This window comes from Lepeophtheirus salmonis, chromosome 3, assembly GCF_016086655.4.
Source record: "Lepeophtheirus salmonis chromosome 3, UVic_Lsal_1.4, whole genome shotgun sequence".
NCBI lineage: Eukaryota > Metazoa > Arthropoda > Copepoda > Siphonostomatoida > Caligidae > Lepeophtheirus > Lepeophtheirus salmonis.
The window spans coordinates 4,632,041-4,659,100 of NC_052133.2; the positions used below are offsets into that span (position 1 = coordinate 4,632,041).

The 27,060-nt window shown below is 31.4% G+C and overlaps 1 protein-coding gene and 1 long non-coding RNA gene across 2 annotated transcripts; both read right to left on the reverse strand.

Annotated features, from left to right (window-relative positions):
- Positions 1-1,777: 1,777 nt before the first annotated feature.
- LOC121115441 (uncharacterized) lies at positions 1,778-4,813 on the reverse strand. Its single transcript, XR_005863503.2, has 2 exons — positions 4,511-4,813; positions 1,778-2,431 (listed from the first exon to the last, which is right to left on the reverse strand). It is a non-coding gene; the product is annotated as an uncharacterized lncRNA (long non-coding RNA).
- A 19,085-nt stretch (positions 4,814-23,898) lies between these two features.
- LOC121114366 (arrestin domain-containing protein 5) lies at positions 23,899-27,055 on the reverse strand. Its single transcript, XM_040708315.2, has 3 exons — positions 26,765-27,055; positions 26,359-26,690; positions 23,899-26,310 (listed from the first exon to the last, which is right to left on the reverse strand). Exons 1-3 carry the CDS (start codon positions 26,886-26,888, stop codon positions 25,501-25,503), a joined length of 1,266 nt encoding a protein of 421 aa, XP_040564249.1. The 5' UTR covers positions 26,889-27,055; the 3' UTR covers positions 23,899-25,500.
- Positions 27,056-27,060: the final 5 nt, after the last annotated feature.

Consider the following 27,060-nt stretch of genomic DNA (forward strand, 5'->3'; position numbering starts at 1 on the left):
AGCCTATATAATTAATATTAAGTTATATTTGAGTCTAGAGCCTTTAAATATAGATTTAATTTATAGGTATAGGTAGTTATTACTAATATAACTTATTACTTATTAGTTGTATATAGTACATAATAGCGCCAGGTATTAAAAAAATATTTGGAATATAAGATATTTAACTAGATGAACAAGAAATGAAATGGATTAAAAAGCTATCTATTGCTAATACATTCATAAATTTCTGAACATAATTTATTTACTCGTAACTGAGGAACAACATTACAAACAACCTTTCATTGCAACATTACTCTTTATTCTGATGACACTGATTATTCACAAGAATAACTAATGAACTAGCATGACTAGTGTCTTTTATTTACACAAAATTACGATAATTTTTGTAGCCGGTGTCAGTACAAATTTTCTGACTCCGACTCGACCAAAAGAGGCACAAAATCCAACTCCGCAGCCCTGCTGAAAAATATTAAGATATCCTAATTTCGGTGATATTGACAGCTCCTCTCCAAAATTTCCACATATCATTGACTTATACCAAATGGAAGAAAATAAATGTGTCGAAATTACATACAAGTTAATGTCAAAAGCGGTATATCCAACTCCTATTGAAAACCCCAACGTTTTTACTGACTAACAGCCTTTTCCATGAAAGCAGCAGCTCTTCAATATTATTCCTCAATTTACCCTGCATGGAAAGTTACAGGAAACTTTGTCTCCGTTGTAAGAAAGTATTGGAATATCTTAAATTATAAAATACCTACGGGAGTGCGAAAAATGATACTTCAAAGGAACAACTCAGGGTAGGACACGATAATTTTGAATATCTTTGGAAGTTCAATGCTTAGTGGATTCTATGGCAGGAAGAAATAAAAAATCCTCAAATGGGACTTACAATGGAAACTTTTACAGCCTTGTAGCAAAATACAAGTGCAGCCATAAGGCCTGCTCAACATATACTTATGAACTAGGATGATTTTAAATATGTTCTTCTCGGTCAAGTACAAAGTGATTTTATAGAATCCAGGTTCAGCTGGTACCGTCTTCTCTCTGGAGGACATTATTATGTTTCAGTAAGACAAATACTTGTCGCTGGGAAAAAATTGGAATACTGTCTCTTTCTAAATTTGATGGTCTTAATATCCAAGAAATAAGGAACATTCATTCAAGTGGATCTGAAATTCAAGATGTGGACATAAACTAATTCAAAACAACAATTTTGGCTTCAATCGAGGAAAACAAGATGACTTATGAACAACAAAGAAGTGAAAAAGCTTTTCTTTATGTAATTTCTGCCTATATTGCACGGTCACAAACTTCAAGACTTTCTTGTATCTTCAAAGTTTCCCCCTTAGTTACTTTCAGTGAATCGGGTCACGAATAGTCGAAACATCATCTCTTGGGGAAAATAAATAGAGGTCCCTATTCTCCGACGGACTTTGTTTTAATATGATCCTCAAAGTATTTGTGGTGTACCAAGTTATAATAAGAAATAAAAATAAAGGTCACCATTATTACTATATCAAAATTTAGGAAAACTATTTTCTACTCTATGTTGTGAACTTATTAATGACTTCTATATCTACTTGTGCTATATTTTTTCTTCTAATCATTCATTATAAAGTTTATTTTCTCATTGTTTGATTCAATTACATAATATTATGACAAAAAATTATATCATAAATCTTAATACTGATATTATTATAAGAAAATCAGTTACACTCACCCCAACAAATTGTTAAAAAATTAGAAAAATTGTTAAGTTGTCTTCCAATCAATAATAAAGGTGAGGAATAATAATTACTCCTCATATATTTTATAAATTTCTCTCAGATCAAGAAAAAATACTAATACATTATTTACAAACTATACGTTGTTAATTGATATATCCTCCAACAAGAGAGTAAATAAAGAGGATCCCGCCCTTCCCCGGAAGTCGTAACAGATAGTCGTGGGTATGGGATGTCAACCTTCTCTGGGGCTCAAGTAGGGTTGATCCTTCATATGTGGAAGCCTTATCCTGTCATTCCTAATGGTCGTGGGTATGGGATCCCAACTTTTTCAGGGATCGACTCTAAACCTCCTCCATGGGACTCATGTCTGTTGGATTGACGTTTTGTGATAATTAGACTACATCAATCCTTCGAAGCGTTTACAGATAGCCCAAGGTATAAAATCATACTCTTCTCCAGGGGAGTTACGTTAGTTCGTTCCTTGCTCTGTGAGAGTCCGACTCCGCCCATAATACGAATTGGCTCAATTGAGTTGTGAGAATTCGACTCAGTCAACCAAGGAAACTGCCACAGGGCCCCTTTTGGTATCGAATACCAATCATCCAATCCTTTTCTATAGTGTAATGTCCTTTAGGAGAACATGGAAGCCAGTGGTCCTGGAGAACAAGGATCCTCTGGGATAAATACACACATCACTGATAATAAAAATAAACAGAGGGAAACAAGTAGTAATGTAATAATAATAATTAATAGTCTATTTCACTACTTCAATCCTGTAAAGAGAAGAAGGAAACTTCTAACCTCGAAGAGGAATAACAAAAAAAGCATTAGTCTTCCATGTCTCTAGAGTTCCATAGTATGTCTCGCTGACATAGGATAAGAATAAATCAAACCTTATATTAACGTGATCAGTTAACCAGTCAAAAAAGTTTCATCTTTTACTATACCCTTATATTAAAATGATGTTTTCCTATTAGCTTTTATTCTCGTAAATATAAAAAATACCTTTATAGTCAAAAATTCTACTTTTGGGTCCTTACAGAGAGATTTTTTAAATATCTTCATGATTTGGTCTTGTTTTTGGTCTTGAAAAATATAAATAAAGGTAAAGAAATTTCAAATAATGTTTTTTAGAAAAATGTTTCTTTAATCCAAATTGATGTATTTTTTTCTGAATGAAGAAAATACTTGTTAAATTAAAATGGACCCTTTCTTTGGAAATCCAATAAGTTCCTCACCTTTGATGAAAATCATAGTTTGTTGAACAGTAGAAACATAGAACTTAATTTTAAATCAAGGCCCTTGCATAGATAATATTTAAAAAGTCATTTAATATTAGATGTTGGAAAATCTGTATATTTATTAACCTAACAAGCTAGTAGATGATATGTTACTCTCTTTAAGTCACAAAAGTAATTATGTGTCATAATAAAGGTATTTTTCATGTTCATAGAGATAAAAACAATCAGGAACACAACATATTTATCCAAGGGCAAAAATTTGTGGACAAGTGTTATCAGAGCAACTACTCCTTCATTTGAATCGAAATATGTGGTACGTTAACATACGAACCATTTTGAACAAAAATCAACAAAAAGTGAATGTCCATTTATTTTTTCAATTCTACCTAGAACGCCGATAATCATTTGTTGAAAGGAGCTTGTTGCATTTATCAGACCGAACGGCATTCGGACATATTGAAAAAAATCCACAAGGTGTCGATATAGCTGTTTTTACTTTATCGTGTACATACGTCCATGGGAATCTGATAATAAGCTATTAAAAGATAGATTTGACTAAAATACTGTGAAAGCCTAATTTTTTCACCAAATGTCTGAATGGAAGGTATTGGATACTTATATGTTATAATATTATTATTTAATAACCGATAACCTCCAACCAGACACCAATCTCAAATAGATATTTTAACAGGGTGGATAGGAGAGGACCAGCTAGATTTAGAGTTTTCAGCAATACCGGCATCTAGGAGTATTTTAATCTCTTTTTTGATAATGTCGATCTTTTCATGAGTGAATATTTTTGGGCGTGTAACAACAGACATACCAGGTTTTTTTCAATTTTGTGCATTATAACGTGCAAACACGCTCCTTTAAAAGAATTGCAATGAAGTGCAGGAAAATATTTGACAATATTATTACAAGGATCACTAACAAATACATTATTAATTGAATGACCACCCACAGTTATTTTCCTGTTGTACACATCTATGACAATATTAACAAATATCAATACCCCAAAATTCATGTCTGTGACAACGAAATCCCATTTCTTTATTTCTAATCCGGGGAATTTTATCTTTTGGATGGAAATGTCATTGTTTTTTAATGTTTTATTATTAACAGTTACAAGTTTTAATAGGAAATGCTTTATATTGCGAAATTTTGACTAAGGGATAAGAGATCTTTCAGTATCTAAGAGGAATTTTCAATGGTATATAAAACTGAGAAACATTATCAGCAACATGAGCTTTGATCATCAAAAGTTTTGAATCATTAGTATTAGATTGATAAATATTTGTAAGAGGTAAATTACGGAAACAGATGTATTTTTGTCTTTACAGTTTCTATTTTGAAGCGTCTGGTAAACCCGATGCTCATCTAGTTTTTCTTAATCTCAGAAGAAAGAAATCGAGGGCAAACATGTGATTAATTACATCTATACGAGTTCACACCAATTTTTGTATGAAAATAACAAAGTTTTCCCTACAACTTTCTTGCAAAAGGATGAAGTAGGAAAAATTCATTTTTTCTAACCTGATGGATTTCTTCTTCTTCCTTTTTATTGTCAAGTCTAGGTGTACGTTGTAATTCAAAAAACTGGCACGTACGACACTCTCCTTTCCGCTCTAAGAAAATAGCCAGAGGATCTGAAGGGAGTAAAATGAGGAAGTTTGATCGAAATGTGTGAAGCATTTTTCTCCGAGTTCTATTGTCGGCAGTGGAGGGTTTCTACTCAACTGTATAGACTTGCGTAGTCGGGTTCACCCATGTTGTATTCGATCCAATATCAATTTCAGTTTCACTTTTATACATATTTTTAAGTTATTCATTCATCAAACTACGCGTTACCACTGATTACAAAAGATACTTATTTAGAAGGAATACAATAAATAAAAAGGGAACAATAAAATATGATAAAGGGGTTAATCTACAAATTGAAGTCATCTTCTCAATACCGCACTACATATATATGTTACCAGCAATATGTATAGTTAGGCATTATATAGAATACCTAGGTAATGTATACAATGCCTGATGGTGTCAGGGAAACTATATCATAAATGATTTTTTTTAATACTTTTTCTATGTATTCTATGAAATACCTAGGTATTACATAGAATACCTAGTAACTGGTTAGGCAAAGTGTCGACAAAATGGGATTAGAAAAATTTATTACGAATGAGGCATTTGAAATAATAAACCTTAAAAATAGAAATTATATTCAGAAAAAAATGACAGCAAAACTGAGACTGAAAATGGAACAGCTGGAATGACACTAGTTATTATATTATTCTCAAAAAACTATTCTGAGACTCTGATGTTACACTCACATACATCTTTCGATTAAAAAATCTTGTTTCATTCGGATAAACTGACTAATACAGTTTACTTATTGTAGCAGGAAAGACTAGAATGACATTTTGAATTGCAATTAACTTTCTTTTTTACGCAAAGGCACATATTATTTTATATCGCACATACATTTGGCAAATCCTTGCCCGCTTCCTGTAGATTGAGAAAAAGCTGCATATCGAAGAGGGATTTCATGGTCAGGAACATTTTCAGGTCCCACCAAAATTCTTTTTGCATACAGTGAATTGGGATCGGGCATATAGATGATGTTTTAAGATTCCTTCTGATGTTCCAAGCTTGTAAAATCCATCCTCCGTCCCCTTCATAACAGCAGGTAAGAGGTTACGCGATTCACCTCGCCTTTGTCTACGTTGGGTATTGGAACTCCAACATTTGTATTCAAAAGCTCAGGAGGAATTATTCTGTCAGACTCTCTTTTTATTTTTTGTACCTGCATCTCGAGATTATTATTTAATTCCATTTTAATATTGATGTCCTTCTCAATATTGAAGCAAACATTACATAAAGTGTTAATCCCACCAACTTTGATTTCCTCACAAGTATTGCTTCGAGGATATTGTTCGCTCATTGTGTGCATATTTCGGTCGCACTTTTGACATGCGCTGGCATCCTTGGCTTTTTAACATATTTAACACTGGTAGAAATGACGTCAAAAGCCCAGCTCTTGCCTTGAAGCCGAATAGAGCTCCGTATGGATCCCTCTTAATAGCAGAATGAAAGCTTCTATTCTTCGTATGCTGAACGGATCTTTATCACTCACTCGTTTTTTTGTTTTTTTATCTTGCATCCAAGTGCACAATATATTTTCAATATCCTATTCACACTTAAAAATTGTCCAAGGGGTGGCTTCCCTTGGACAATTTTTAAGTGTCTTTTTGAATGTTACTACTTGATCTAGGAAACTTTCATTTTTAATAACGGCCGTAGGTAGCATTTACTTAGTGCTTCATATTAGAAAGAAAAGAAAATAGGAGTACATATACAAATATCAAAAATAATTAGTCTGAAGCAACGAGCGTGGGTAGCTAATGCTTAGTACGTCATATTTACAAGAAAGAGAAAAGTTGAGTACGTATATTTAGGATTGTAAATCCTCAGGATTTTTTAAGGTTGGAGCTTTTTGTTAATGACAACCTTAACATTGTTGATTTTTATTTATATTTTCTCAAGTTTTTCTCGTTATTCATAGAAGATAAGATCCAAGTATTGAGCAGCTACGTTTGAGTGTACTCATGAAAACTGGAGAGTAACTGAGGAATTGATATAGCATCATCTTTTATATTATTAAAATAAAGTTTTTCTGGTCATCGACGTCTTATAGCTACGGGTAGTGTCGTGTATTTCCAATAGTCCGTGATAAAGTTCCTATTGATTAAACAATTATAATGTTATATTTTACCTTTTAATATCTTATTCTAATGTTTTTCAATATAATACTATTTAAATGCCAGTGGCAGAATGGCATATTTTTATAAGACCGGGTGGTAGGGCTCATGTGTAAATTTTAGTGCCCCTAGAAGACAAATTAACACAAGCTCCTTTTTTCATAAATTAAATGAGATCCATTTTAGATAAAATATTGTTTACTAATGATAGAATTAACATGTTTTTAGATAAAGACAATCTTATTTTATATTGGATGACCTTTTGTAATAACGAAAATATGAGTAAATTTATTTTTCTAAAAAGAGATATTCGAAAAATTGTTGGAAGATTTAAATTTCCTACGAATTTGCCAGCCCTTTCACTTTTGCCGGCCTATATAATATTTTTGGCTGGCGTGCCATTTACCCTGTGGCCTTCCTGTACTGTAGAACTGACACATTTAAAAAAGTAATATGATACATTTGTATTTGAACCAATACTTGCCTCGTCATATCATCATAAAAATGTTGTTTCTCTAATTATTTAATGAAAAAATAAAAAATAAACTGTAAATATATATTATTGAATAGCTGGGTCAAGAGTATTTAAAGACAGGTTCTGGTTTGTTTTGTGTATTACATATATTTGTAAACTCTGTAATTAAATAGGTTTTATTATTAGGGTTTCTTTATTAACCGGTTAACTAATAGTGTTATAAAAAGGATGATCACTAACAGAGGTTTAAAATATAAACCCTCTTGATTTTGTCGACAACTAAAAAAACTCACTCGCGAGGAAATGCTACGGATTTACATCTTGATACATCTAAAAAGAAACATTATTAAATATTTTTTCCTACGGATACAATATCAAAGTAAAGTTTGTTGGTATATGTTCTACATCCACACACATTCAATATTTTACATATCGTGGAATGAAACTTACTTATACACGTATTCAGTGAATAGTATTCAACAAAAGCTAACTAAGTGTTTCATTTATATGCAAATAGACTGCTTTAAAAATCTCCGTACTCATAGCCTCAATTGAGTAATTCTTTCAAATATTATTTTTATATATGCACACATACTATAAAACGTTTTTGTATGTTTTGTAAAAAATAAGTTGAGCATTTTATTTACTTTCCTAATTTGTCAAATGTGTTAATATCTATTTAGAATTATTAAGTAAATTAGTTTTAGTGAAAAAAGGGAATAGGATTTTAATCTAGGAATAACGACACGATGACGACTTTACAGTGAAGTGGAAAAGTATTAAATTAATAACATATATGAAGAAGTCTACACAGGTTGTTTATCTTACTTCAATTAACTTTATTAGAGTCCTTCTATGAGCCATATTATTTGTATAAACAAGAAGAGGTCTAAGAGATCCTGAAGTGCTCCCCCTAGATTCTACGCCAAGCTAAACTCAACCAATCAATTAAAAACATTAATAAATGAGAACATGCAAATAATTAAAAAAAGAATCGATAAATGTGAGCATTCAAATAAAGACATAACATGAAAAAAGTGAAATAAAAGAGTAGAATGAATGATAAAATCCTTGGTGGAGAATCTAAAATAAGTTTTTAAAAGCAGGGAAAATGTTCTGAATACCAAAAGCAGGCTTCAAACGGTTGACCGATATAATGTCGCACCGATGACCCAGGTATATTTTGAAAGTCCTGTCGGATTTAGACAATACTATAAATGGACCAAGGTACGTAGGAGATAAAGCTGGCTTGATCAGCCTGTTTTTAATAAACACGTGACTCGCCTTTTTTGAGCGCATCTAGACAGGTCTAAGCTCGGCTTGAAGGTTGATAATTAATTCTTGGCGGAATATGCTTCATATTTATCACTTTGTTGAAAAGCTTCCTGTCCTTCAGGGCCTCAGAGGAATCAGCCAACGACATCGGTAAGTGGGGAGCTGATCCCAACAAATGGTGCATTGGTGAAAATTAGCCTCCCGGTAAAGATGGGATGAGATATATTACTAACTCACTGCATAAGGAATCCCTCAAGTCAGGTACAAGTTCCGGATCGAGGAGTCGGCGAACCTTCGCCATTACCTTACTTGGGGAAAGAGATTCGTCCTTTAGAAGGTCCAGGACACTCCGAATCTGTTTTTGGGGAGAAGTGCTGTACTTCTTAATAAAGCAATCCTTCATCTCCTCGTAATAACCCCCCAAATCTTCTGGTGGAATGGGTTGATTCCTCTGAGGCCCTGAAGTATAGGAAGCTTTTCAACAAAGTGATAAATATGAAGCATATTCCGCCGATAATTATTTCTCAACCTTCAAGCCGAGCTACTCGCTACTCTTTGACTTCAGCTACAAATATACCACTGAACATTATACTGATTAACTTTTAAATAAGTTATATATTCATCAAATAAAAATAATACACTAATTTAAAGGAACACATGAGTTTCATAAGAAATTATTAAAATGGAAAAAATAACTCCGAGGCCGTAAAATCAGAAATTTCATTATCGCTCTGCATTGGGTGTACTCACCCACCTATAATAGCTATTGCTATTATATCATTAACATGTGGTACTTTTACGAAAGTGCTGGAGCACAACTCAAATTAGTCCTATATAGAAGAAGGATAAATATTAGGGATATATTTGTTGCAAAATTTTGATGCTCAGTCCAAAAATAAGAACGACGTGTCTGAATATAAAATCGCTAATTAAATCCCAAAGTAATTGGGGTTAAGCAATTGATAATATATATGCATTTAACTTTAAAAAAATTAATTGACCAAATGAAGTTACAGTGATAAGTAAATGTTATAGTTTTACAATGACTCCATCTTGATTAGGAGTTGTGTTCAAAGTCCACATAAAGCATATTTCCTTTCCTAGAAATCAAATCTAAACACATTGAGAAAAAAAATGAATATGTGGAAATAGATAAACATTTCCAATGAATATCGATGGGAATACGTCATAATATGTGGTTGTTGAAAAAAAAAAAAAAAAAAAAAAATAGTCATGCATAAATTCCCTTTTATTTTACTTCGAATTGAATAAGAAAGTAGATTCTCACTATGCATCTCAAAATAAAAAACAAAGTTACTTTGAATGTAGATCTTCTTTGATATAATTAAAAGAAGAGAAAAAAAGTCAACAAATGGATAGAAGTAGATAGATAAGCATTTCCAAATGAATATTGATGGCAATACGTCATAATATGAGTTTGTTGCAAAAAAAAGAAAGAAAAAAAAAGAAGATATGTAAATAGAATAAAAAATAATTTAGATTATTAAAGAAATAGCATCATTAATACTAATACTATTAAATGAGAAACTATTTTTGAAGGGACGCATATACATTAGGGTGAGAATAAAATCAATTTTTTTGGGAAAAGTACATAGTTTAGGTTAAAAAATGATTCTTAATTGTAACAAAAACATTTATAGAAAGTTTGAACAGTTTTGAAAAATATTTAGAGGTACCTCAACTGTCCTAAAGTTTTAAAAATTTACATTTTTAAAGAAAAAATAGATTATTTCATGAACAACTGTAAAAATACTTCAAATTTAAGCTTTTTTGTATAAACGATAAATCGAGCTTACTAAATTAACAAGAAAATATATTTTATAATTATTTCAACAAAAATAATATTTATACATTCAAAATTACGTGTTTTGAATTTGATTGAAATTTAGCTCATGACCCCTTTTTTTTATTTCTTTCGCATATTGTAATCCTACCGCTTAAATAAAAACGAAAATTTGTAATTGCATATAAATTGCATTAAAGTCAGCGAAAAAAAAATCAAATTTTTAATAGGCATGGCCTTAGTGACATTTTAATGACCTTTTCACAGAAATTGACAACTTTAATTCAATTTGAACAAATCAACCCAGCAGTAAAAATCTTAGTAACCCTAGTAGAAGATAATAGTACTTACAAAAGAAATCATTCCATACATTTTTATTATTTTTCTTGGTGATATATCAAATAAATGAACAAGTACTTACTTAATTTATATTTACATATTTATACAGAAGATTTATTCAGCTTAAATTATTTATGTAAATTTATTTTCAAACCAGTAGATTTATATTTTTTTTTATAATATCATAGATATAAATAATTTCTTATTGTAAGTTTTAGACAAATGCTAATGACTTTTGGTAAGTATTTTCTTATTGGTGTTTGGGTTCGATTGTCTACCACGACTTGTAGAAAACATTCAAGTTGTGAATAGTCATTTTTTTATTAATCCACTGAATTCTGCGATGAGCGCCACTCCTCTTTCAGCAAGATCATTGCATACGTGGAGATAATCAACTTTTCCCGATGTCTCCATTTAGTCTTCCCCACTATTCCAAAGTGCTGGGTCACCTTCAAAAAAACTATCATGTATCTCCAAAATTTCCAGATTTTTGTTGTCTTCTTCGTGACAAAGTTTTTAATATTTTATATAAATAAAATCATTGTTTAAGTTTTTTGGCCTCCTCTGCTTAACTTCGGGAGAGCTAAGTATATTCTTTTTGTAGTTAAACTTACTTCAAAATTGGAGACTAGCTCTTCCGAAAAATGTCACAAATGCTTATAAAATTTGGAGGAGGAGATTTGTAAATATGTCTATTAATTGAAAAATATTCGATTAACAACTCCATTAGATCGTTCAAGGAGAATTGGAAGCCTGAGATGCATTGACTCAAGTTTTGATAAATACTCTCACTCTTATGATAACACAAACATCACGTAATCCTCGTTCTTCCTTTAGAATCAATTTGAATTCTAATCTCAGTATCCAAATCTTAAGACTATATCACTTTTGAAAGACAGCAGACACGGTGCATTTTACCAGGCTACATGAACTTAACTCCACCCTCAGCGACATCGCCAAAAGACTGGCCACCTCGTCATCTGTAGTTTCAGGGTTATGTTTAGTTTTGTTGATCGAGGACCAATTTTGTTTGAATCTTTTGAATAAGGGAACATCTCGTCACGATGTGGCACCCATACACTCTTGGAAAGCAGTTTCAATAACGAATTCCGTTAAATGGTGTCTTGAAGCAAATGGTAAAATTTTTTGCCTAGTAATTTTTTAGACAGAAGACAACTTCCATTATTTTTGCCTGAATAAATTTATGGTTTATACAAAAAAGCTTTAATTTGAAGTATTTTTACAGTTGATCATTAAATACTCAGTTTTTTCGTTGAAAATGTAAACTTTCAATACTTGAAGGCCGTTGAGCTACCTCTAAATATTTTTATTATCACCTAATATACATAGATACGTTCATATGGAGGTAGATAGTAGAACTGTACCTATAAGAACTAGGGATGTGTAAGTCTCAAAACATGGAATCTGAAGGAACCTTAAAGGTATTCCACGGAATAATCTTTGCTATATAACGTCTGCATAACTTTGAGAGAGTGAAGTCATTACTAATCTAATTCAGAGTTACCTAATGGGGTGATAGGATATGCAGAATATTGTTGCATTACCTTCAGCTGTTACTTTGGTATGCTTAAGGGAGGCTGTTTTACGGAAACAAGCTGAAATATAATAAAATGACTTTTTCCCTCTGCATTTAACATAATATCTAAAAGTAGACCGAAAACAACAAATGACCTAAAATTATCAAAATATGTATTATTTGTATACCAAGCTAAGCCAAGCGGGCAAGAAAAAATTCTTTTGTTTTTATAAGTCTATAGACAACCTACTGTCCTATTCTTTCTCTCCAGACATGTAATCTTTTTAAATCATGTTTGGACCGTTGGGAGGCTTTATATAAATGCATGATAGGTCCACTTTTTATGGGCAAAGTGAATTTCAATTACACATAAAATATAAGTCAACTTCAAAATAAGAAAAGTTAATGATGTCTTGTAAACAGTGCTTCAATGTAAGAAAAGTTTTTTAAGGACTGATAAAACCATAATATGTACATTGTATTTTATGTATTGAAACTATCTCTTCACCAAAGAAAACATATATATAACTTGATTTAGTAAATATAAAAAATAAATTTAATAAGCCTTATTACTATGCCGTATATGTATAAATAATTTTTTTTGCAATTTCTTTAATATTAGTCTAAAAAAAGTATAAAAATGAAACTATTTTAGGTTTTTATCACAATTTTAAATTATAATACAGACTATTGTAGTAAAAATCAATCTTTTTTGTCCACTTTTTTTTTCTCTTGAGATATTGGCTTAATACTTTTTTCAAGGGAATAAGATTTGTCCATTTGAAGAGAATTAATTTTGTAATTATGGAGTCATTTTTTCATTGTTTTTCCTTTAGCTGACATTAGGAAATGTATATATATAATTTTTTTTGCTTATAGTTAATATAATTTGATCAAAATTCAAAACATTCACACAGTGAGGAGAAATTTGAGATATCATATTGTTTTTTAAAAATGTTCAGTTGCAACAACGACTGCAATTTTCTTTGCATTGTATAATCTCCTTTATTCTATTACTTACATAATTGCACTTCAGATCAAATAACTTTTTTAGTAAGAGTCAATTTATCCAATCTATAATACTAATCAGTGATCTACAATATATCTCTTTTCTACTATAGTACATTGAAATGTAATTATTCAATATCATAAAAAGTATTGTAATTTATTCATCAAAAAATAATATTTAGACTATTTTTAAAATTTTAACCTCACATTCAATATTTTTTATCATTTTAACATTTGACGAGTCTCATTCAAATAATTAAGAAGAGGGTGTCATACCATATTGGAGTAATTAGGACAAAAAAAAGTGTTGCAACTGTCCCTATTATGGGTTACATAATATAGTTAGACAAGTAATACGTAAAATAAGAATTTATCGATAAGTAGTTGTACTACTCTCAAATGTTTCTTAATATTTCCCTTGAGCTAGATATTAAAAGTAATTTAATTATTGGATTTAGTATTATAATTTATAACTTATATCAAAGGTTTTAAAATGTTCAGTATACATTTTACAGATTAGTATAGTCAATTATCTAATTTACATAGAAAGGTGTTATTTTTTAATAGTATAAGTTAAGTACTGTGTTTTTCCAGAAACATTTTTAATAAATTAAAATATCGTGGACAAGAAATCATCCAGAGAGTGAAACTATCTTAGAGTAAACCCTATTCAAATTGAGAAAACATGTGCATTCATATTAAGTAAATTAATACTTTTAGTTTATGTTTTATTTTATATTCCATTTCACGTTTTAAATTTTGAATAAAAATGACTTTTATTAACATGTTTATTACTCACTTACTATAATCCAATACCTCTTTGGAAAATTGTTTCATCGGAAAAATTACCATCTACGATAAATTGTTCAAAAATATACATTTATAGTGATTCGTCTACTAATCTTTCCCATCTGAAGATGGTCTGTCACATTAAGAAAGAAATACATATGGTCGACAAAGAGATTTCGATTGGCAGTTCGGCATAGTAAGGGTTTAGTAGTTTAAAATCTTATGTCTGCAGCAAACAAGTGTCACAACATACGAATTTTTATTAATAGTGATTCCAGTTGGTGAGAGTGACGGGAATTTTTTTCTTTTTTGCTATTTCTTTTAGGATAAAAAACCTTTTACTCACAAACTCCGGTCAAGGAACGAATTTTACTCATATGTTAAGGTATTATTGCAAATTATTTTATCTCTGGGTATAAAAGGTATTACAGCTTCAAAGTCAACTGAAGGAAATAAGTTGATTGGTGAACTTTTTATTACACCATCAGAGTTGAATATCAGTTCTCCAATTGAAATTATCGATTATTAATGTAAGAAAAACAAATGAATATGATGTCCCATGGTACCCATTTTATTAGCGGATGCATTTGCTCAATCATTTGTGAATATTGTCCTCTCAATGTATTTCTTTTAGTCCGAGAGCCTGCCACAGAAGATTTGAACCCATAAGGTATAGAAAGTCTGACCACCTGACATTACTTATGTCACCTAGAATATTAAATTTTCTTTTGTCAGCCTGACCACTCCTACTAGGTCTGGCCTTCAGACCCCCCTGAAAATAGCCTCTGGACGGTTTTTAACCATAAGGTACATGGACAAAACTTGCACCAATGTATAGTACTATGTCAGAACATCATAAAAACTAAGACTGGCAAAAAAGTTTGGTCGGAAAGTTGAAGTCAGACCCCCCCACACACACAAGGTACAACAAAAAACCGTATAATTTACATTTTTTCACCCCAAAAGGTACATATACAAAACTTGCATCAATGTATAGTACTATGTCAGGACATCATAAAAAAAAACAAGACTAACCTAAAAGTTCCATCAGAAAAGTGGGGTGAGACCCACCCCCCTAAAGTCGCCCCGAAAAACGTTGATTTCATGGTTTATGGATATTGTGGATTAAAAATCTCATCTTCACTGTCTTCACTTTCCTCACAAGTATCGTCATATTCATCAACATGCACTTAAAGAAAAAGCACAAAATATATAGAATTTCATCAAGATCATTTTCTAAACAATGTTATCCATTTACCAGTTTAAAATTGAAATAAAATATAATTTTGATTTATGTGATATTATTAAGGATTTTAGTTGAACAATATTCAGTATGATAATTACCAGTTTTTAAACTGAATTCACCCTTTTTATCCAATATATAAACAGTTTATTTTTTATTTTATTTTAGCCATTAATGGGGGGGTATGGGGGATTTGTATTCTTTTTCAGTTTCTAACACTTTCAGTTTTTCTTGTTAACAAAATTTTATTACGCAAATATGCCATTCGTAACTTACCTTCTGCACTATCTTCCTATCTGTTCAAACAACATCTAATGATTTTGGAGAAGAATCGCCCTCAAAGCACACCAACTGGTAGCAACCATTTATATTCTTCCATCCATACTCTTGCGGGAGATAATTCGGCTTGGGTCGATCTAGTTGCAGTAAGCCAGTACATATGTGATTTGTTCCTCAGTTTTCTTTGGTTTGAACTTGTCCAAAAAAAACTGGAACCGCTCTTCATTTACAGATGTTATTTTATTTTTGGTGTAATTCTCGCACACAAACTTTTCAACAGCGGCAATAGTGGATATGTTGATTTCAGATACAAGTCCAAGCTGGCTAAAAGCTGACTGTGCTTCTTTGTTTTTCTGGAGGTACTTTAGTGGTATTATTTCCCCCTTTCCATTAAATGACGATGTATAGTCTCATGATAGGCAGGTATTGATTTGTATAATGTATCGTCAAGTGCTGCATGCATCTGAGTTATGCTTATATCACTGAGTGTTGCTATTTTGTAATCCGGCTTCTATCCATATCTTCAATGAGGAACAGCAGCCCATGCCAATTATAAGACGATCGATGTCGGATGTGCGGATAACAACGTTGTTTGGAGACGGCATGTTTACAAGATGTAAAACATACGACTATCAGCTTCTTCATGATCGCTGCACAGTCCAGCTTTTACACTTCTTCCATCGACAACTTTGTAGCTGTAGCATGTATCTCTTGAATAAGCTGAAATTAGGATTGTTATAATGTCCTGATAAAGAATTATGAAATTATTATTTTAATTTAGGGGGAGGGTTACTTTTTGGGGGTTGGACTTAATTTTCCCGGACAGAATTGGTTAGCGGTTGTTTTTATGGCCTGATATAGTACTATACATTGATGCAAGTTTTGTCTATGTACTTTATGGGTTGAAATAAACATAAAATCAACTATTTTTGGGGCGACATGGGGAGGGGGGAGTCTGCCGCCACTTTTCTGATGGAATTTTTTTTGTCACTTTTGATTTTTTATGATGTCCTGACAAGTACTATACATTGGTGCAAGTTTTGTCCTTGTACCTTATGCTTAAAAACAAACCGTCCAGATGCTATTTTCTGGGGGGTCTGGAGGCCAGACCAAGCTGGGGTGGTCAGGCTGACAAACAAAAAAATCAATATTCTAGGTGACATAATTAATGTCAGGGAGTCAAACCTACTGTACCTTATTGGGTAAAATCTTCCATGGGAGGCTCCAAGACTATTTCTTTATGGTCTGACCTGTGTAAGGATCTATTCATAGTTGTCATATCCCTGGATAGTTGTCAATACGAGAAACCTATTATATTCTTAAATTGCACCCTAGACCCAAACGATTTGTATTGGATAACCGTGAGACCTAAAGACAGGTAAAAAAACAGCTACCACTTCAAAGAATTCCATATATGAATAACTGTTTATGTTCTAGATTAACATGTTGTGCAGTATAAACTTGGGAACTTAAGGCAGTTAAATAACCACCACTGCCGTTTCAAAAGCAATAAATAGTCCCTTCTAATTCCACAATACTTTTTTACAATGGCTGATTTGACGGCCGCTATATATTTTCAACGGTTTTTCATATTTTGATCGAAAACGCTGAGCATCAAAAAAGTATTTTTTAGGACGGACTCATTATATAAGTGAGCTTCTTAGCTCATACCTTTATGCTAACTTAATATGTGATACACCAAGTTGGGGACCCAAAAATTGCAGTAAAATGATTAAATTACGCAAAATTGGATTGTTATGTAATCAAGAAAGGAAAACTCAAAACCGATTTATGATATGTTTAAAATCTATAAAATATTACGACGTATTTTTTTATTTAGTGTCTTCTTTCATAAACAAAAATAGTCCTCATACGTCAGCGAACAGATTGTCAGCTCTCGACGATGAAGGCTGTGTTCATGGTGTACCACGTTATCATAATGACATCTAAGAGCGAATCCAAATTTGGATGTGAGGTGCGGCAGACATTTTTGTTCAAGAAACTTCAAACTGCAAAGTCTCGGAAATTAAGATTGTGGCCAGAGGAAGGCCAGAAAACAGCCATATCGTTACTGCAGAAGTTTTGGTTATTCCTGACTGTATAGGCCTCATATGAACTTCATGATTTTGTCTTAAAACCATATTTGATACATATCTAGAATATATTATATTGAGAGTAAACCAAATCCCCATACGGAAACAGAGTGAGAAAAAGATTTGTCTAATATTATATATAAAGGTAGATAAATATATTTTATTTATTAAAAAGAAACGCGTATTTACATAAGTAGGATAGAATATATATATTTATACAAAAAAGAACGAGTCTAAATGAAGGCAGAGTTATCAAAAGTAGATGAGAGTATTATTAAGATAACTCAAATTATGAAGAAAAAAACTTCTTTTCCAATTTAAGAATGTAGAAAAAACAAATATCAAGACATTATTTAAAAAAGATAATGAAAAAAAAAAGAGAAGCACCCATAAGCAGGCAAAATAAAGTTTTGTATTTCGACTATATCTAAATACACATATTTATATGCTTAGTTATGTTTATACCTATTTTTTGAAGAAAGATGTATAAAAAATGAGGCAAAGACATCCCTGTTGCCTTGTAAATATGTAAATGAAAAAGAATTATCAGTTCGTAAAATATTTTGAAGTGCAATAGGAAATAATAAAAAAATGGGTTTAAATAACTTTATTTTTATTTAGTCCTCAAACATGTATCCTCGGATTTCAAGAATGGGTTTTTTTTAAATCTCAAATTACTTCAAAAGTAAAATGTTTTTGAAGATGGTCTTTTTTTTTAAAATTAACAATGATTGTGTTTTTCTTTCATTCAATAGCAGATTCTAATCATTCATCCTATAAAACTAGAAAATTATTAATATTTCAAAAGGAAAATAATATATAATATTGATGCACAGTTTTTTTTTGCCCACGGGTCCTGCATTGTTAAATTATGTTACCTGTCTCATCAAAAAGCTACAAACTATATGCTTGTTTAAAAAAAAAAATAGTGAAACTATTTGCATAAAGAAATATTTGTAGATAGCAATTTATTAGTAAAACAATAAGGGGAGAAAAAGGCCCTTGGCCTTGGTTTTTGTTTTTACAAAAAAAAAATTGTTTCCTCATAGACGTCAAATTTGACAAATAAAATTTTAAAGAAGTGACAAAGACAAAATTTGACAAAGAACTATGTTATTGGAAGATACAAAAAACATTTTGTAAAAATTTTAGAGTTTAAACTTTTTTAGGAGAAACCATTTTTGGGGATTAAAAGGAGATTGTTTAAACAAATTGACAATGAAATTAAGACGATAACTTTTTTACTTATTTCGATACATATACATTTTTAACGAATTACACAATATTTGAATAAATAGTTAAAGTTCCCTCCCCCTGTCGTAGTAACGAGCTTGGCAGAGATACATTATTGGCGATTTTTAAGTGTTTACATAACAACACTAGCATACAATTAGTTGTAAAAATACTAATGGAGCGACGTAGCTTAATGGGCAAGGCGCAAAGGAAAAATTATTCTCTTGGACAAAATGTACAGAGATTTGATACTCGGTTGCTCTTAGAAAGGAAATGTATATTATGTAAATGGACTTTAAAGCTAAATTCTGAGGTCAGATGGCGTAATTTTAATACTATAATATTTACTTATTCAGTTGACCTATTAAAGGGACATAGGAAAAAAGGCTGTACAAACATAACCAACACTGTTCTGCTCTCTACTTGCATAGAGCTTGCTATATGCTAACAAGTGGATAAATTACATAAACTACCGGCTCCCACTACAAAAGGAAGTTGAAAAATTTCATTTTGTCACGTTTTTGTTGGGTAATCCTCATACAAAAAATCTTCGTTATCCTTACATTTCGTCTAATCTTGTACGACAAAATCAACTAAAATGTAATGATAACAAAGGAATTCGTTAGTAGCGGGTGTACCCCATATCGTACAGAGTAATTAGCTCTCGACCAACAGTTAAACTTTGTTTTAATAGAATAGAAAATAACTCCCTAGGAAATTATCAGGGTTACTCTACGACTTTCAATAGCACACTCACACTTACCTTCTCCATGATTAGTTTTTCTCTTTTCCGTAATGAAAGAATAATGATATAAGCTTGAAAAAATAAAAATTGTTCAGGTTGCCAACAACAACAACAAAAATTCTTAGGATCTACAACCCTTAATATATGTACTCTCCTATTTTTATCTTTTTTAATATGGGCGATGAGCTTTAGCTACACACACTCGTTACTAAACCTTATCTAAAGTCACATTCATTTGTATATATTATATATATGTACTCTCCTTTTCTTTTTTTAATATGACACGCCGAGCTATATCCAAACACATTTATGGTTTAAAATGAAAAATTTCCGGAACAATATATAGACAAATTTAGTTTTATACATTAAGAAAAAAATACAAATAACTCCATGAATACACCATTAAAACCTTTCAATTACAACTCTTAAAGTAACTCTCCAAACTTTGCTCAACATTTTAATATACATTTACTTACTTTTGAGTATAATAATAATTATTCTTTATGTTTATTTTTTGACAACATTTTAAAATTGAAAGTAATATACATAGACTAACATTTATTATCATATGCAAATTTTTAAGAGTTATGTTTTTATATGTAGGATGTTAAATAATCATTTAAATTGAGGGTGGAAAGGAACTTTATATTTTAAAAATAGTTATTATGCTATTTATAACTCATCCTATGGGAGTTACTTTTCTAAAAATTCAAAGGGGAACTACGATGAAGGCTGGACATATCGGTGAGTGCAAGGACAGTTTAGGAGCAAGGCATATGATAATAGTAAAACTTATTTATTTCATGATTTTGAAGGATAGAATATGACGTATTTCTGCTCTAGAAATGAGAATATCCTTTTGTATAAATAACACTAGAGGAATGTTAATTTAAAAATGATTTTAACTTTTAATTTAAGGAATACTTGATTTACTTTTTAAAAACATCAATATTTCTAAGTTACAAATTTTAGTATAAGTTATACCCGGTCGTCTAAAAAAAAATTCCCATTGGGTGTATCTATGTTTATTTGCTTATATATACATATATTAAATGAAATAGATTTGTATTCTTATGATTACCATTTTTAGTTAATACAGCGACGATGCAGTGCTTAAGGCGAACTCGGAAGGCGGTGCAGGTTTTCTGAAAGTACTTGGTGGACATTGAGGCCCAGGCCTTGTCCACTGCAGCCATGAGGGAGTTCACGTTGGCTTGGCGAATTTTACAGGCCTTGGCCTCAATATGCACCTAGATATTGTAGTCCAGTGGTTGAAGTCAGGACTCTGAACAATATTCCGAGCCATGGGACTACCTTCTTCTTGAGGATGTTGAGGCAATCGTCAGCTTTATGGAGATATCCGGTGGGGAACCAGATTGGTTTCATTTTTTCCCCGTTGGATGCAACAAGGCCACCACGGACGCAGCATGCTTTATGGTGGTCACGTACCTGGTGGAGTCATACAAGGGTACGTCGGGGAGTGTTAATGCCCGGTCATTTTGCCAGTTAAATACCGGATCGACCGTGAAAGTCTTCTCATATGAAAAAAGAACGATATCGGATGGATTTTGCTTCCTTAGGTTCAAGTATTTTTTTACCCTTTTCAACCTCTTGTTACGCTGTTTTTACAACAATAAGGGCCTTTCAGCTCTTTTAAGGCATTTGCCGCTTATTTTTATTTTATCCAGAGAGATGAGGTTGACTTTGTTAACCCAATACCTCTACAATGGAGTTCGCTCTCCATCTCTATAGTACACCCTTAATTTATTTATTATAAATAAAAGAATAATAAAGTTGATAAAAATTATTCATATAATCTAGGACACCTGAAAACGATTTAGCTCAATTTTTGGGACCATTGAGTTCAGTTATTATGTGACATAGCTAAATTTGTTGCTATGAAGTTCACACACTATTCGAACAAATCTATGGACCGAAAATATCTCTATTAGTTGCACTCTGAGTATGTTCTACTATCTTTAATATCAATCTCTTATCAAGAAGATAGACAATTTGGATATCAAAAATACGAGACAAATGAAATGGAAGGGATATGGGAGATATCAGCGTACGGCCATACAGTTCACCTAACCTCAATCGGAATGATACTTCAGTTATTAATATCAAGGAATTGAACAACGCCGCTGAGCCTTTTATGACGGTAGTCATTCCTGAAAGTGAACTGATTAGTTTTATCGACAAAAAAAAGAATAAAATATTAATAATAAATGAGAACATTTCAAACTTATAAATTATAAAAATAAAAACAAATCAACACAAGAAATTAAGGAATAATAAATCAAAACCATTTTTACCTGATGTATACATGCAATAATTTTATTAGTCTATCTTTTATTGATTGTAAGACTAATATCCGGCGATACCAAATTCCCAACTTTTGTCATTAGTGTACACTAGGTGGTATCACGGGAGCCCAAAATTGAGCTATCACGCATTTTGACCCCTCAAAAGTTGTGAAGGGTAAATAAAAATCTGTTTTACTAAAAAAAATCCCGGAGAAAATTTTTACCCTTCCCCCTTTTTTTGTCCGGTAAGGTTTCTGTTTGAAGTAAAAAAAATAATTTATGACATAAACTTTTTTTTCTTATTGATAAAAAAGCTTTAATTGCTTTAAAAAATGATATTGCACCATATGTTATTTTTTGCTAATGTTACTTCTACAGCGAAATAAACGTGGATTTACAATCACCAGGATTTAGTGCGATAAAAGACGAAAAAGATAAAAATTACTTATAAAAAGGAAAAAATTCTACTAATATCTTATTTTTTTAATCCTATATCAGCTAGGATATAATAATGTAGATAATTATCCTTAGTCATTGCCAGATCTTGATCAATACCTCTTGATAGCGAAATTGCAAGCTGAAAATGCTTCAAACCATCATAGTAATTCGGTTGACACTTAATTTAGCCATTAAAGTGGTCTTTGGGTGATAGTTCAAGCCTCCTTACAATGCCAGATCAAATTCACACATTTGTGTTGCAACCATCACATATGATAGCAACTATGGATTCTAAGCTTGCATGATCTTCTAGAACCGATAGTATTTATCTAGCTTGATCCTTCGCTTTCCCACTTCTTGGTGAAACATGGCCAATGTATTCATTGTTGGGGTTCTTAAATGGGAGAAAGACCAACATTAATTTGTTTGTATAATTTTAAATTTCAAAAAAGAATAAGAAGTTTATTCTTGTTAATTTAAATTTTTATTTTCAAATCATGAAAGTTACAATTCCCACCCCTATATATTTTATAGGAATAAAAATGAAAACAATTTCATGTTAGAGGACCTTTAGTAATGACTATATGCTCCTCTTTTTCTGTACAAATTATATTTTTTGGTAGGAAGCTCCCATTGCTTCTCTCTTGATGCTCAACAATTTTAACAATTTTGGTAAGGCCGATCTTGCCATCAAAACCAATGCATTTGGTCCTGTGCTATTTTCTGAGCCCTTTTATGCTGATGTATGATGCAATCATCGAAAATTAGTACATCAGAAAAATTCAATATTGCCTACTGATAATATCAGGCAAATTTAATTTTATTCCGACCAAAAATAATTAATTTTTTTACTATAAAACGAATACTTTAATCTCTCGTCGGTACCTGTTATCGATGTCTTAGATAATATTTTGTTTTTCATATTTGAGTAGCTGAAATCAAATAAAAAAATGGGGGCGGGTATGTATTTCATGCATATTTTTGAGAAGAAATATTTGTGTTATATACCTTGGGAGACCCTAATTTACATTCATATTTTCCTATGAATACTATATTATTAATAGAGTTGTTCATAAGCTGCGTAAATAATGAAAAAAAACAACAAAGAACAAGATATCTTGACCTTTTTAGCAACACTATTAACGACCAAATTTATACCATTTTAGACGAAGTCAACGTTGTTGATCAAGAAGACATTGACAATTTATTAAATGACTCTGATACTTAATTTATAGCTGATGAAGAGGTTATCATAGAAAGGAATGCATAAGATACTTCATTGACTTTTGAAGCCAACATTCACACAGCTATAAATGATACTTAGAAATCTTCACTTTGATGATAATCTTAAAGATAATAAGAGTAAAATAGCATATAAAGTAAGACCACTGATAGAGTATGTGAACAAAAGGTTCACAAAATGTTTTTCGAAAGTTCTTCAACAAAGGCGTGGGGGAGTCGATCTGATGGATCAAAGAACTACTTTATACTACATAGATCGCAAGTTATCAAAACGATCTGAGAATCTTCTTTGACTTTCTAGATGTAGCATTCGTAAATAGATATACCGTTTTTAAGATTAAAATAAATTATGGCTTCTTGACTACAAAGTTGTACATATTTATTTCAAATTTAAGCCAAATCTACTTTTACAAGGTCAAACTGCTTCAATTTTTTCGCTCTGATATATTTTTCCCCGGAGCGATTATTTTTCAAAAATTCGTTTATTTGGGATTTTTTTCCCCCAGTTTTGTAGGTAATTTGCGCGTTCTACGCGTTTTGATTATATTATGACAATTTTGATAAAAAATAATACTTGAAGTGAGAATAAGTATTGGGCCGCACTTAAACATTAAGTGGGCTGCAATACGGACTACGGGTTTGACATCTCTGCTATATAACAACGGAAAAAAAAGTATCCGTTATATTGGACACCAGAGTTTGAACAAAAAGTGAAAGCAAACATATAGAAAATCGAACTTTGTTCATTTGAATGGCTAGTAATCTCGCTTTATGCGTAGTAAGAGACAGGAATTGCTTCGTAATGTTTCACATGAAAAGCATTTATTATATTAATCAATTTTCCGTGGTAGAATTAGTACTTGTTTGAATTATAAATAAAAATTAGATCAAAAGAATTAATAAATGTACAGTATTCAACTTCATAACGTAACTTTAGTATTTGGTTTATATACATATTAAAAAATTACCGTTCACACTCAGAGAGATACGAGTGTCCCACCAAATTTTGACGAAAATATTGAAGTTATTAAAAAAAATTTATAATTAGTTCTAATATGATTAAAAAGATGAAGAATAGACTATAATTATCTTTTCAATTCATTGTGGGTCTGAAAGGGTTAAAATCTCAAATACAAGATACATAAATTCATTTAAAAATAAAAATCTATATCGAATACATTATTTATAAGCATATATCAAATGCACCTTTACATATTATATACACACTGATTAGTCATCAAGGGCATCCACAGGATTATATATATTTGTTTGTTTGTTTTTGCAGGGGGTAGAGGGAGATTTGGTTTAAATTTGGGGAAAAATTTAAAAAAATATTTTTTTTTGAAAAAAATTTCAAAAATCCACTATTGATTACAAAAAATTAAATTTTTCTTAAAATAATTACAAAAATCCACTGCTGTTTACATAAAATAAATTTTTTTGGAAAAAAAATTCAGTAATTATATGTCAAATTTTAAATTTTTTGAGAATATTTATAAAAACCATAGTTATTAAAGACCATAGAGAAAATTAATTTTTTGAAAAAAAATTTTAAATTTCAGTTTCAAATATTTTTTTTTTTTCGGAAAAAATTTCAAATATTTTGTTTTATAAAAAAAAAAATCGAAAATCGACAGCCGATCACAGAAAATTAAAGTTTTGTTAAAAAATTTCAAATATTAAATTTTCTAGTAAAAAGCATAAATTCTAAAATTTTTTTTTGGGGTAGGGGGGGAGTCACTGCTGACGCCTCTGGGTATACAAACATAATTATTACAATATATATATTTTCATAACATTTCTGCATATAATACTCAATATGATCTCTAAGTAAAAAATATTTAACATACTTAGAACACTCAGTAATTTCATATTCTTAAACTCCGGAAATACTTTTATAGAAGATATGATAAACACTATATACAATAATTAAATAATCTTTTGTGTAAATTATTTGAATTAGGGGAGTTTTTGCTGTTCAGGCAAGGGGTTATATGGTGGCGGAGGAGAAAATTCCAAATTAGGGGCTGTAGGAATATTTGGACTAAAAAAAGGAGCACTGGGTGGCTGATGAATTTGAGGAGCTTCCATAATGGGTCCTTGTGATTCAAATTGAGATGGATAGTTAGGAAAAGGTCCTCCAGAGGGATAAGTAGGTGGTTGATAGGGATAAGGAGCTTGAAGAAGAGGGACGGCTGGGCCTGTTTGAGCCGGAATAAAAATGTTAGGTTCACTATAAATGGGTGCTCCAGAAGTGTAAGAGGATCCTATTTCAATAGGAATTGTTGTTGTTTTGTTAGAATAAAGGCAACCAAGGACTAGAGTAACTTCTAGTGTGTAATGAGTTTTCATTATGGTGGAACAATCAAATAAATTAGAGAGCAATAACTTTGAATTTAACTTTAGTGCACTATCTGCACAAGTAAAAGTATCTCCGGGTTTTACAGATGGGAACTCAAGCTCCGTCCATACTTTGGTTTCGAGATCTTTGTGAGCAGGACCAATCACAGCTTGCTTCCGTTTATTAAACTGATCTCGTTTATACGTTCGGTTATTTGTACGTCTTATTCCAAAGTAATAAGTGTATTGACATAGTTCAACAAGGGATCTTGATATTTCCTTGCTAGACTCATTTTCTATATGGAGTGAAAAGTGCAGATCCTCTCCGGGCACAAATCCTGAACGTTGAAGTCCAACAATTGCAGAGACATCTCCCTTACTAAAACAACACATACCAACTTGTTCTTGTATAGATCCTTGTAAAGGATTCTGAAAGAAGTATAAGTGAAATCAACTTTTGAGTGAGTTAAAACTTACACAAGCAGCTGGTAAGATAAGATTTTGCTTAATAACGACAAATGGACGAGTTGTATTTGGGTCAAATATAGAATAGGGGATATTGACTTTAGCGTAGATTTGATAAAATATCTTTCCTCTTTCAAGTTCAAAGGTACCAGGAATGTTAGGAGGTAGTAAAACTGAGAATGGAATGGCATGAGTTCCTTCGTGAAGCATTATAACAGGCTTTGATCTGTCTCCCGATCCCATAATATACATTTCATTTTCAAGAATTGTTTCATATTTTGAGTATTTATTCGCTTTAAATCTAAAATGTGTTGAGGATTCCCCTTTCCATTCGATTTTGACTCCTAAAAGGGATTTGAATAATAAATGACTAAATCAAAAGAATACAAGAGAAGAGAAAATGATTGTATTTGTTAACCTCTGATCTTGGCACCACCTTTCTCCTCAACAATAACTTGGATATGACCCGTGACCTTGCTTCCTGCGAAGAAGACGGCTTGTTCATTATCGTATGTGATTTTTAACTTAACAATTGGTGACATTGCTACACTGAATCTGATGGGTACTAAAATGCTAGAAAATTAATTTTGGGTGCGTCTCGGACTTTCCTCCCTCTCTTCAGAGTCTGTAAGCCTATAAATTTACATTATATTTTAAAGCTAAATGCAAAACATTGCCTCACTCTAGATATTATTAGTAATAATATCTAGAGTG

What these genes read in the sequence shown, in the direction of transcription:
- LOC121114366 (XM_040708315.2), bottom strand. Translation starts at nt 26,888, where the DNA reads ATGTCACCAATTGTTAAGTTAAAAATCACATACGATAATGAACAAGCC. An exon ending in AGGTGGTGCCAAGATCAGAG is followed by an intron (nt 26,691 to 26,764) that starts GTTAACAAATAC and finishes AATCCCTTTTAG; the next exon opens with GAGTCAAAATCGAATGGAAA. An exon ending in TTATCTTACCAGCTGCTTGT is followed by an intron (nt 26,311 to 26,358) that starts GTAAGTTTTAAC and finishes TACTTCTTTCAG; the next exon opens with AATCCTTTACAAGGATCTAT.